The sequence below is a fragment of the Eublepharis macularius genome, chromosome 2 (genome assembly GCF_028583425.1).
Source record: "Eublepharis macularius isolate TG4126 chromosome 2, MPM_Emac_v1.0, whole genome shotgun sequence".
Lineage (NCBI taxonomy): Eukaryota > Metazoa > Chordata > Lepidosauria > Squamata > Eublepharidae > Eublepharis > Eublepharis macularius.
The window spans coordinates 44534796-44546918 of NC_072791.1; the positions used below are offsets into that span (position 1 = coordinate 44534796).

At 43.6% G+C, this 12123-nt stretch overlaps 1 protein-coding gene across 1 annotated transcript in view; it reads right to left on the minus strand.

The window, feature by feature from the left end:
* ESRRB (estrogen related receptor beta) overlaps positions 1-12123 on the minus strand; it is a 141015-nt gene that overhangs the window by 53677 nt on the left and 75215 nt on the right. Inside the window, exon 2 of the mRNA XM_054972976.1 lies at positions 7563-7972. Coding sequence (XP_054828951.1) covers positions 7563-7959 — 397 coding nt within the window. The 5' untranslated portion in view covers positions 7960-7972. The remainder of the gene's footprint in view (positions 1-7562; positions 7973-12123) is intronic.

Consider the following 12123-nt stretch of genomic DNA (forward strand, 5'->3'; position numbering starts at 1 on the left):
AGACACCTAGAGAGTGGTTGGAGGGCCAGCCATTCCGATTCTGACCGGACACTGGTACGGTCTTATATTAAGACCTACCTAGGGGCGATAAAGGCGGCGAAATCCGATTATTTTTCCGCTTTGATCGCCCAGCCACCCTGTTTAGGGTGACCCGCTCCCTACTTCACCAGGGAACGCGGGAAGACCTTTTGCAGGGCAGGGCTGAGGATTTTGTCCAATATCTGCACGACAAGATCGCTCAGATTCGGGAGGGTCTGGACTTGGACTGGGTGGGTATAGATGGGGGGACAGGGGTGGGTCTTGTGAATGTCATCTGGGAAGAGTTTGTCCATGTGACTCCCGAGGACATGGACAGGATACTGGGTAGGCTTAGCGCTGCTACTTGTTTATTGGACCCTTGTCCCTCCTGGCTGGTGGTGGCTTCCCGGGAGGTCACATGAGGCTGGCTCCAGGGAATTATTAATGCTTCTTTGTGAGAGGGTTTCTTCCCAACGGCCCTAAAAGAGGCGTTGGTGAGGCCCCTCCTCAAGAAGCCTTCCCTGGATCCGGCTGTATTAGCAAACTATCGTCCAGTCTCCAACCTTCATTTTGTGGCGAAGGCTGTTGAGAGTGTGGTGGCGCAACAACTTCCCCAGCACCTGGAGGAAGATGTCTGTCTGGATCCGTATCAGTCGGGCTTCAGGCCTGGGCACAGTACAGAAACGGCGTTGGTCGCATTGGTTGACGATCTCTGGAGGGCTCGGGACAGGGGTTGCTCCTCTGTCCTGGTCCTATTAGACCTCTCAGCGGCTTTTGACACCATTGACCATGGTATCATGCTGCAGCGGTTGGAGGGGTTGGGAGTGGGGGGCACTATGTTGCGATGGTTCTCCTCCTTCCTCTCCGACCGCTCACAGTTTGTGCTGACAGGGGAGCAGAGGTCGACCCGGAGGCACCTCACTTGTGGGGTGCCGCAGGGGTCGGTCCTATCGTCCCTTCTGTTTAACATCTATGTGAAGCCGCTGGGTGAGATCATCCGTGGTTTTGGGGTAAAGTACCATCAGTATGCTGATGATACTCAGTTGTACATCTCTACCCTGGATCACACCAATGATGCCCTTAACGTGATGTCCCGGTGCCTGGAGGCCGTGCGGATCTGGATGGGGAGAAGCAGGCTCAGACTCAACCCTTCCAAGACTGAGTGGCTGTGGTTTCCGGTGCCCCGTTATAGCCAGCTGGTTCCATCGCTGACTATCGGGGGCAAGATTTTGGCCCCCACAGAGAGGGTTCGCAACTTGGGTGTCCTCCTGGATGCGCGGCTGTCGTTAGAAGACCACGTGTCGGCCGTGGCCAGGGGGGCTTTTTATCAGGTTCGCCTGGTTCACCAGTTGCGTCCCTTTCTGGATCGGGACGCCTTGCGCACAGTCACCCATGCCCTCGTTTCCTCCCGTCTGGACTACTGTAATGCTCTCTATATGGGGCTCCCCTTGAGGACCTCCCGGAGGCTGCAATTAGTGCAGAATGCGGCCGCGCGGGTGATTATGGGAGCGACATGGCACGCCCATGTAACACCTCTCCTGCGCGAGCTACACTGGCTTCTGGTGGTCTTCCGGGTGTGCTTCAAGGTGCTGGTTACCATATTTAGAGTATTCCATGGCTTAGGGCCTAGGTATTTACGAGACCACCTGCTGCTACCGACAGCCTCCCACAGGCTGGTATGCTCCCACAGAGAGGGTCTCCTCAGGGTGCCGTCGGTCAAACAATGTCGGCTGGTGACCCCCAGGGGGAGAGCCTTCTCTGTCAGGGCACCTGCCCTCTGGAATGAATTGCCCCCGGAGATACGTATGGTCCCTGACCTACACACCTTTTGCCGTGCCCTTAAGACGTTATTATTCCAACAAGCAGGGCTGGCCTAAATGTGTTTTAATTGAGTTGTTCTGTTCTGAGTTAAATTATTCAATATTTTTATATTTTATATTCTTATTGTTTTATATTTGTATGTTTTATTTTTGCTGTACACCGCCCTGAGTCCTTCGGGAGATGGGCAGTATAAAAAATCAATTAAAGTTAAAATTAAAGTTAAAAAGCAATACCAATGGTTTTGAGTCATTTTTATACTGTATTTGGTCTTGATTGGCTTTTGTTATTGTTAGCCAGTTTGAGCACTTGGATACCTAAGAGACATACAAATGTTTTAAATAAAGAATGAGCCAGCCACAAGAACTATACTGTCTCCTGCTAGTTATATGGTCCAGCAGCCAAAAACACCTTTCGGGTCAGGATTAGACATGAGTACAAACAGAAGAAAAAACAAACATGGTGTTTGTTGTTCGTTGCCATCCACGAACAACGAACAACAAACATTGACGAACGTGACCTGTTCACGAACATGTTCATTGCTCGTGGGGGCCAGCAGGCCCTCTTCCAGCCATCAAGATCTCTACCACACCACTCCCAGAAACCCTACCTGAGCAGGCAGCAGGAAATGTACCAATAATAAATAATAGTTTGGCCCCAGAGTCTGGCAGCAGCCCTGGAACCTGAAGAGGTAGATCCCTACCACAACACTCCCAGAAACCGTACCTGAGCAGGCAGCAGGAAAGGTACCAGTAATAAATAATAGTTTGGCCCAGAGCCTGGCAGCAGCCCTGGAACTTGAAGTGGTAGATCCCTATCCCACCACACACAAAGCAAATTCAAGCTCCAATGCATTCTCCCTGTCTCTCTCTCTCAAAATGCCAACAGTAACTGTCTCTCCCTCACTGTCCGCAAAACCAGAGCTGGGAGCCCCCTCCCCCCTGCTCTTTGCTTCCTTGTAACAGATTTGGAGCTCCACACTTGAAAAGAAAACCTGCCTATCAAGCTAAATTGTGCTTAGATTAGGGTTTCCAGGGCAACAACAGGAGTTCAGACAGAGTTCAGGCAGTCCTTGCCTCTGGTTGCCAAGGGAATTGATTGCAGGTGCCAGATTGTCTGGCTTGACGAACAGCAGTGGAAGGAGGCTTGCAACGACCACCTGTTCGTTTAGAATGGGGCCTCAGGAACAGCTTGTTCACAAACAGCTGATTGGGCTGTTCGTGGCTTTTTTTAGTTCTTATTGCTGTTCATGCCCATCTCTAGTCAGGATCAGATATGCCTGCTTCTGAGTTCCAATTTCTGCAGTTAGAGCCACCTAGGCCTGCCCTTTGCTGCCACCACCCAAATACATTGTTGTTGTGTCTATTATACTCACATGCTGTGGACAAGAAACCATCCAGCAACATGTGGGATGTGGTGCCAGTTGGTATTTTGACTTGAAACTAGATTCATGTTGACCAAGTCTTAGGGTACCTACCACTGGCATGTCTTAAGATATGTCTCTATTCAACATTGTGTGACCTGTCACTAAAGGCTATATATATTTTAATCTTACTCTGTTTGGAACTGTAAAGGTGGATTTCATGTAAGATTCTGTAAGAGGCTCTGTATCATTTTTCATCAATTACATTTTTGATCTGATTTCCCAGGTTAGTGTTCCAATTTATGGTGGAAAGCGAGGGCATGTAAAAAAGTCTAGACTTCATTAAAGAGTTACAAATCTTCCTGCAATTAATCTTTCAATATCAAAAGACTTTCTCCGTTAGTTTTAAAAAAGGGATTTTGTGCAAATACAATCATTCATCATAGGTAACCTGATCTTTTCCCCTCTGATAAATAAATCCAGCTTTGGATGAAGTTGTTTTTGAACTTCTACAACCCCAGTGACTTCATCATCTTGTCACAAAGTTCCAGCCCACCCACCCAGCCCCCCCTCCGCTCTCGTTCTCGCTCTATTTTTTTACAAGATGCAACTAAATTTTTGTTGGAAGATGTGAGTGTTGGTTTTTACTAGCAGACAAACTTATATATGTATCTAGGTTCACAAAGTGCATGTTGTGATGGTCCAAATGCAACAATCATTTAAAAGAGAAGAAGATATGGCCAGAAAGAAGTACAAGTCTGCACCAACTACTCAGAATACGTGCATTGCCTTGATCAATTGCATGGTTTAGTATGAAAAAAACAGCAAGGGCTGCTCAGAGACAGGTCATGGGACATGGTGTGGATTGTGCCTCTCTTCATTCCAAATCAGTAGCATATTGCATGAGAAATTGCTGGTGCAGACACTGCCTAAGAACATCCTTGTGTCTCCAAGGCAGGCTTTTTGAACTTGTAAATATAGTTAATGCACCATGTAATGTGGGTAACAGCTGTTTTAGCTTGAATGATCGTCCCTACAAATGTGGTGATTTAATTTAAATGATATGGTGGATGCACATTTTTCTGTCCCTGTGAACAGGTGCAGTGCTTAAAATATGCAGTGATCCGTTGCAAGCACCATTGCTGCCTCAGAGAAACAGTAGCATCCAAGCTCTCCTTCTAGGAGGTGTGACATCACCAAAAGGGAAGACTTCTTTAGAATGGGATGAAAGTTAACAGGCATAAATCAGGTAGAATAGCATCATCATGCAGAAGGTAGAATGAAATCCACCTTTATGGAAATTGTCTGAATCCAAGTAGCCTGCTTGGAGTGGTTGCTTGAAGAGCAATCCTAAACAGTGTTTAGGATTTGCCATGCTATTCTTCTAACCAACTGAGCCCCAGAGGCAAGAAGTTTTGTAGGACTGGGAGGGCTGCTGAACATTCATTAGCTGGACTTCGGAAGTACATTTAAACAAGATTTTGGAGGTCACAAACAACAAATGCTGTCAGATTATGGCTGGCACAAGGGAGCTGTCACTTTAAGAGCTGTATAGAAAGAAGTCAATGGGCTAGGAAGAATCTCTCGCTACAGTGCAGGACATTTCTTAAATGTCAGGCAGACCATGCAGTGTATATCATCAGCTCTCCATGATAAGAAAATTCATTTCAAACAATAAAAATCTTCTGCAGATGTACAAATATGTGTCATTTTCACAAGGTGCTATACAAGGCCCTCTTTCTCTTCTTTTTCTTGTTCTCCATTGATTTAATGCCACTCTCTTGTTCTTCATTTGGCAACATCAGTGAATAAAAAAGACTTTGAAACAGTGGCACACTAGCTCTACTATTAGCAAAACTCCACACTGACAAATGCATTTCTGTATTTCCCCTCCCACAAATATTGTGGAAAAGAAAGAGCCAGGAAGAAGTTAAGAGGGGGTACGGGGCCTGGGTTGGGAGGATACTGATTTACATGCCATAAAGAAAGGTGATCCGCAGAATTAAAGAACATAATCATGTTCTATAGAGGCCATGCAAGACTTCCTCCTGCAAAGCTTATTTTTTTTAAAAAAAATCCTGAACAGCAAGGAATAATCAAGACTAAGTGAATAAGTGCAAGTGATAACACAACAGGCCCCTTCCCACAAGCCTACTTCATTCACTTCATAGGATTCAAGGGGGCTTTTGGAGTCAGTTCAATACGCTTGTCCTTTCACAGTAATATTCTTGGTCTTTTCAATTTGCAGAACTGTGTGCACAGAAAAATCCTAGCATATGTGCATACAGATATCTGCATGCCAGTAACAATTAGGCAGATAATTCTTTGTATAGGTGTGCCCTGCAAATGTATTGATTTGTAAACTGGTTAGTTAATTTAGGTTGCCACTGTAAGTCCCACTCGTGAGAAAAGAGAAATATTTTAAACACATTAAATAAATACTAACCAGCTATTACATGTTATATTGTAGTCATAATGAGATAGCTGTTTTTTGCAGCATTTACTTAGGGTTTCAAATATCCTGATGCTTTTAGAGGGCAGAATGCTTAGTATACAATCCTTACCTCATTCATTTTGAAAGCCATTCTAAGAGTTAGGTCAGTCAGTCTTCTTCCCATGTTACAGATGGGAAACTGAGCATGACAGATAGTGATCTGCCCAAGGCCTTCCAAGTAAGTCTAGAGTATTTAAGCTTACAGATCTTAGATCTAAGCCCTACCTCTATCTGCTGGACCACATTTGTGTGTGCTTTTGTTGGCTCTTAACCTATGCACAGGTGTCTGGCAACATCTTTCTCTAGGCTGCAAATGAAAAGCGGAAGAAATTGCAGACTGACTGCCTTTGGAGGATAAAGATTCCTTCCCAACTGGAATACAGAAGGTTTAGGTAGATTTCATTACATTAGCCCATGCTGGGTGCAAAACAGATTTCAGATTATACCAATAGCTACTGGGACACTGAAGCAAGCAATGGCTGTTGTGTGTAAATAATTACAATTATTTACTGCATTTATACTTCACCTTTCTCCCCAGTAGGGATACAAAGTGCCTTTCATAATTCTTCTCTCCTCCATTTTATCTTCACAACAACCCTGTCAGGCAGGTAAGGCTGAGGGACTATGAGTGGCCCAAGGTCACCCAGTGAGCTTCCATGGCAGAGTGGGGATTCAAACCTGGTTCTCCTAGATCCTAGTCCAGCACATTAACCATAACACCACTCTGGCAAACAGTATCTGCAATCCAGGTCTATCACCACTACTAATCAGGTCCCTTGTAAGGTTTAATAATATACAGTTTGGGGATTTTTGGAGAAAAAAACTGTCCTGCACTGTTAAGGAGGTCAGATCTTTTTAAAATCGGTTTTTGGACTGAAATATGTCTGTAATGTCTTGCACTCTGTCACTGTGTGTGAAGTATCACATCCACACTTAAAATCCTACAAACTGCACATTTGAACTCCTCCAGCCTAACTAGCCCTTGTGACAACTGGAAATATTATCAGCTTAGCAGGGACAGTTTACATATTCCAATGAAATGGCTTGCAAAACTCATTGGCATGTATCCAGCCATCCATGAACTTTGCAGAGCAGGACTTTTCTGCTTCTCCTTCATGCTACACCTCAGGCGCTACCCCCTTTCCCCCCCAGGAGTCAGTGGATCCTCAGGAATAGCATAGGGGACAAAGTGGAGGTCTTTGGTAGGTAGAATCAGTGGAAATCACCATTTCCTCTTTCACAAATGAAAACCCCGTTCCATCAGAGGAACTGCATGGTTGGGTGCATGGAACTGTTTTATTATGTTTATCGCCTCAGAAAGATTGCCTTTGAAAAGAATGGCCTCTTTCCCACTTCTCAATCCTATCATTGTCCCTAGATGTAAAAATGAAAATCAGATTGAATCTGAAGCGTAACTTTTGAATCCAGGTTTGAAAATGTCAATGATGGCCATACACACCCTCAGCTGTGATTTATGTGTACATTGTGTATTCAGCAGCACTCAAGCTTCCGTGTCGCGGGTACAGTCTAGTCCTGACTCCTGACTGATCCAAACCAACTCCAAAAGTTCTGAATTCTCTGTTTATACGTCTACATAAAGTGAGTGTATATTGAGAATTCACTCATTACATCTGAAGAAGCAGGATCTAGTCTTATGCTGGAATAAAACATTAGTCTTTTAGGTGTCACCAGACCCCCTGTTGCAACAGACTAATACAGCTATCCCTCTGCAAATCAGTAGCTGCATTTTGGACTTAGAATTTTGTTGGAATGTCATTTCTGCTTAAATTAAAGCACAAAAACCTCTGTTAGAAAACCAAGGGATCCACATTGGTCTCCTCATTTGCATTGCTCTCCCAGGCCCCGTACCTTGAATGGTTCGCTTGAAGAAGGCTTTGCATGCTTCACAGGAGGCCACTCCATAGTGATATCCAGATGCAATGTCCCCACACACTAGACATAGCCTCTTGGGGATGGCGTTGAGCATATACTCGCACTTGGTGGGTGAGTCTTCCATGATGGCACTGGCGCAGTCATCATACCGCTTGCGGCAGGGCCCGCCACCAATCCCTGCACTGTTGAACATGGGGGGTGAGTCCAGGCCATTGGGGTGGCCCCCTATATTGATGCCATAACCACCACTGGCATCAGAAGAACCACTTGGACTGTGGTGGCTAATGGCGTCGATGCCTGATGAAGGGCTGGATGGCTCAGTCTTGATGAAGGATCCACAGCTAGAGGTGAGGTGCCGCTCATCCGTGGACATTCTACCTAGCAGCCTATGGGTAGAAAACACAAGAGACCGTTAACTAACAGACCAACAGAACAGCTGGAATAGGACTTTCAGAATCATGCAGCAGGGGCCAATATATTTAATATTTATTAATTCATGCTTACATTCACTGCGAGCACGTATCTCCAATCTAACCCAGAGAGCTCCTGTGTTGTTAACCATATTGAGTGACACGAGAAAGGACTGTAATAGTTTCAGATGAAGTAATAGATCCCCCGCTACAGTTCCAGGCAAAAGAAGTTTCCTAATTCTTACGCTGCGGCATAAATAAAAGGCATCTCAGTTACAACTGGATTTTTTTAAAGTTACCCTTCTCGTTCAAACATTTTCCAGGAATTTAATAATTGTTTGTATTGATCTATTTACCCCTTGTATTTATTTTCTTTTTTCTCTTTTTAGGTAGTATAACATGGCCTCGGTATGCTCAAAGAGTAGGTAAATCAACATAATGCACAATGCAATCCAATGCAGTTACTCCAGTCTAAACTCACTAATTTCAATAGGCTTATTATAGGATTACACTCTAAAACTACAAGTTAGCTCAGGCAGATACATACATAAGGCCTTAATAGACACACCAAAACCTCCAAGCTAGTCACAGGGAAATTAACTAGGAAATTGTATGTCCTCTTTGCTGGGACCAGTTTCACAAGACATAGAAGAACCATGACTGTATCTCCTGACTTCTTTAAATTTAGTTAAAGCAGGTACATGGACCCTCATTGGACTCATGTCATGATGCTACAATCAGTAGAATGTGTTGTGCAGTGGCATCTTTCGGAGTCTTGGGTTTGGGGAACCACTGTATCTGTTATTGCTCATTCCCAACTTATATTTGAACATATGAACATGAATCTGGGAATGGTGAAGGATGCCTGGGTAGACAAAACAAAAAATATATATTGTTTGAACTACCTCTGATACGAACTCTGCTTTGCAGAGTAGTTGGTGAATATGAAATGAAAGTCAAAATGTAATTTTGGACAGTTGGTCTTACTAATATGTAAGGATCTCATATTTTTAAATGCCAGATTATTAAGTAGTTGCTGTGCTAGGCATGTAAGCAATTGTCCTACACAGGGCTTTTTTTAGCAGGAAGGCGGTAGAATGGAGTTCTGGCACCTCTTGAAAATGGTCACATGGCCGGTGGCCCTGCCCCCTGATCTCCAGACAGAGGGGAGTGTAGATTGCCCTCCGCACTGCTGGAGCAGTGCAGAGGGTGATCTAAAGTCTCCTTTGTCTGGAGATCAGGGGGCAGGGTCACCAGCCATGTGACCATTTTCTCTGAGGGCAACCCACTGAGTTCCACCACCTCTTTTCCCAGAAAAAAGCTCTGGTCCTACAACTGAATTAGAAAAAGATTACAAAAAAATGAAAGTGAATATTGGACTGAGAGAGTCTTTGGTCTCTTTTTTATGGTTTTCCCTTTATGGTCTTCCCTAAGAGGAAAGATTGTGTTGAAGTGCAATGTGTACTTGTGCAAACTATGTATTGTGTACTTGTGCAACAAGAGGCTACTATTAGAACAGAATCTGAGGGAACAGAATGGTTTCCAATTAGCAAAGGTGTCAGAAAAAGACGTATAGTATCTCCCTACCTGTTCAACCTATATGCAGAACATATCATAAAGAAAGCTGAATTAGATTTAGATGCAGGCAGAATGAAAATTGGGGGAAGGAACATTCACAGTTTGAGATATTCAGGTGATACCACATTACTCTAGAAAGTGCCAAAGCAGCATTGCATTAAGAAGACAAAAGTAATGTCTGCCGAGGAATTACACAATTGTGCAGTGCAATCCTGTGCAGAGTTACTCTAGTCTAAGTCCACTGAGATCAACAGGCTTAGATTGAAGTAACTCTTCAAAGATTGAACTGTTAAAGTTGACAATGAAGACACTGAAATTGTTAAAGATTTTCTATTTCTTGGTTCAATCATCAACCAAAAGGGAGACTGCAATCAAGAAATATGATGGAGTCTGAGATTTGGAAGAGGAGCCATGACGGAACTGGAAACAACCAAAGACGTACTTCAAAATGTACATAATTAGCATATGGAATTCAGTGTCGTGGAATGCAGTGATGGCCCCTAGTGTAGCAGCTTTGAAAAGGGAGGGATTACCAGTGGCTATCAACCAAGTGTACCTCCGAGTATTGGATGCTGGGAAGAAAACAGGAGAGGATTATTGCTTTCATGCCCTTCCTGAAGACTTCCTTGAAGCATCTGGTTAGTCCCTTTTGAGAACAGGATGCAGGACTAGTAGGACTTTTCTTCCTTGAAAGTTTCACATGTTAATTTTCCATCATTTCACTAAGAATGCCATTAAAAAAAAACCCTAGCAGAACAAATTTGTTCTTTGGCTGAATCAGTTCTGAATAACTGCAAATGTACAAAAAGATTGGATCATTTGCATTCCCTTTCATATTCCATGAAATACAATACAGCAAAATCGGTGCTACTTTAAATAAGGGCAATGTGTTCTTCTTTGTCCATGCACAAAGAGAAGGCATTTTGCTTGGCTCTGGTTACTTTCTGAGGAATGTGAAAGAGAAGGCATGTGATCCAGTTCTCCTGTGAACTGGCAAGGGAAATTCTGTTACTATTTCTGGGCCCATGTAACAGGTTTAGAGGTTCTAAACATAGCTAGGGTTTTTTCCATCTTTTTTTTCTATTATAGGTCATCTCCTTTAATCCCTTTAATATCTTCATTGCACTTTGCTGGGTTCTCTCCAAATTGTCTTATGTGTTTCCTGTGGCAAGATGTCCAGAGAAGAATGTACAATGTGAAATGTAATAGAGCCAGAGCAATAGAGTGCCAGGTGCTGCTATCTGTGTGCTTGCACAGCACTCCAGGAGCAGCTCTAGCACCTTAATTGTCACCTCCCAGTGCTTTCTGGAAAGTTAAGTACACCAAATCCTTCTCCCTGATCACCAGTGCTCAGTGATAGACGTAGCTCTAGTTCTCCCTGAAAACCACTATAGGATCTGTACCTGTTTGAGAAACAGAAAAAATCTTTCCTGATCCATTGTTTTTGTAAAGTCTCAGGCCTGCCTTTCCTAAATGTTGGCTTTCTCCACAGAGTGTCAAACCCTGGTCAGATGAACAACATTCTAAGATAATGAACGCTACATTAACATCAGAGCCTTTAAAGTGCTTAACACAACCCCACAGGGAATTAAAATGATCCAATCTAACATTGTCCAGCTTTTGGGACATTATTATGGAGGTGTACAAAGCGAACCCATTTGGAAACTCATTAGATCAAAGTCCCTACTGTGCTAACATATACTGTATACTGTATCATGTTTTAGTAAGTATGAGAAGACTAAACATAACAACAACATTCAATTTATATACTGCCCTTCAGGACAACTTAATGCCTACTCAGAGCGGTTTACAAAGTATGTTATTATTATTCCCACAACAAACACCCTGTGAGGCGGGTGGGGCTGAGAGAGCTCCTGAGAGCTGTGACTAGCCCAAGGTCACCCAGCTGGCTTCAAGTGGAGGAGTGGGGAATCAAACCTCCGAGTCCCATGCTCTTAACCACTGCACCAAACATCCTCCTTCCTTTGCTATTCTCATTCTGGACAGCTAATCCTATCCAATACCATTTACTGCCCTTCACCAAAGAAGATTTTCCTTAAAAATATGCTGGAAACAAAATAATGTTTTGGAATGACTAAAGACAACCTTTTAAGAATGCAACTCATACAGAGGTGTATGCTCAGTTTAATGCTTCTTCTTGATTCATGAATATTTTCATTTTTAAATTTCCTAAAGCTTCTTATCAGCCTCAAGGACTAAAAATCCCTTTCTAAAATTAATTCTAGAATTCTCAAGATTCTAATATGATCCCACAGACTGCACAGATGTTTTTCAGTGGTAGCATGTCAGCTATGGGCCAAGCATTTATACATGCATGAATACAGAAAGTTGCTTTATACCAAGTCAGAAACACTGGTCTATCAAGGTCACTCTCATATACTCTGACCATCAGTCACTCTCCAGAGTCTCAAGCAGAAGTCTTTCACAACACCTGGTGGTTGATCCTTATAACTGGAGATGGCGGAGGCTAAACCTAGCTCTTCCAGCAATGCACAGCCTGATACCTGTTTTAAAAAGATGCCACCTTC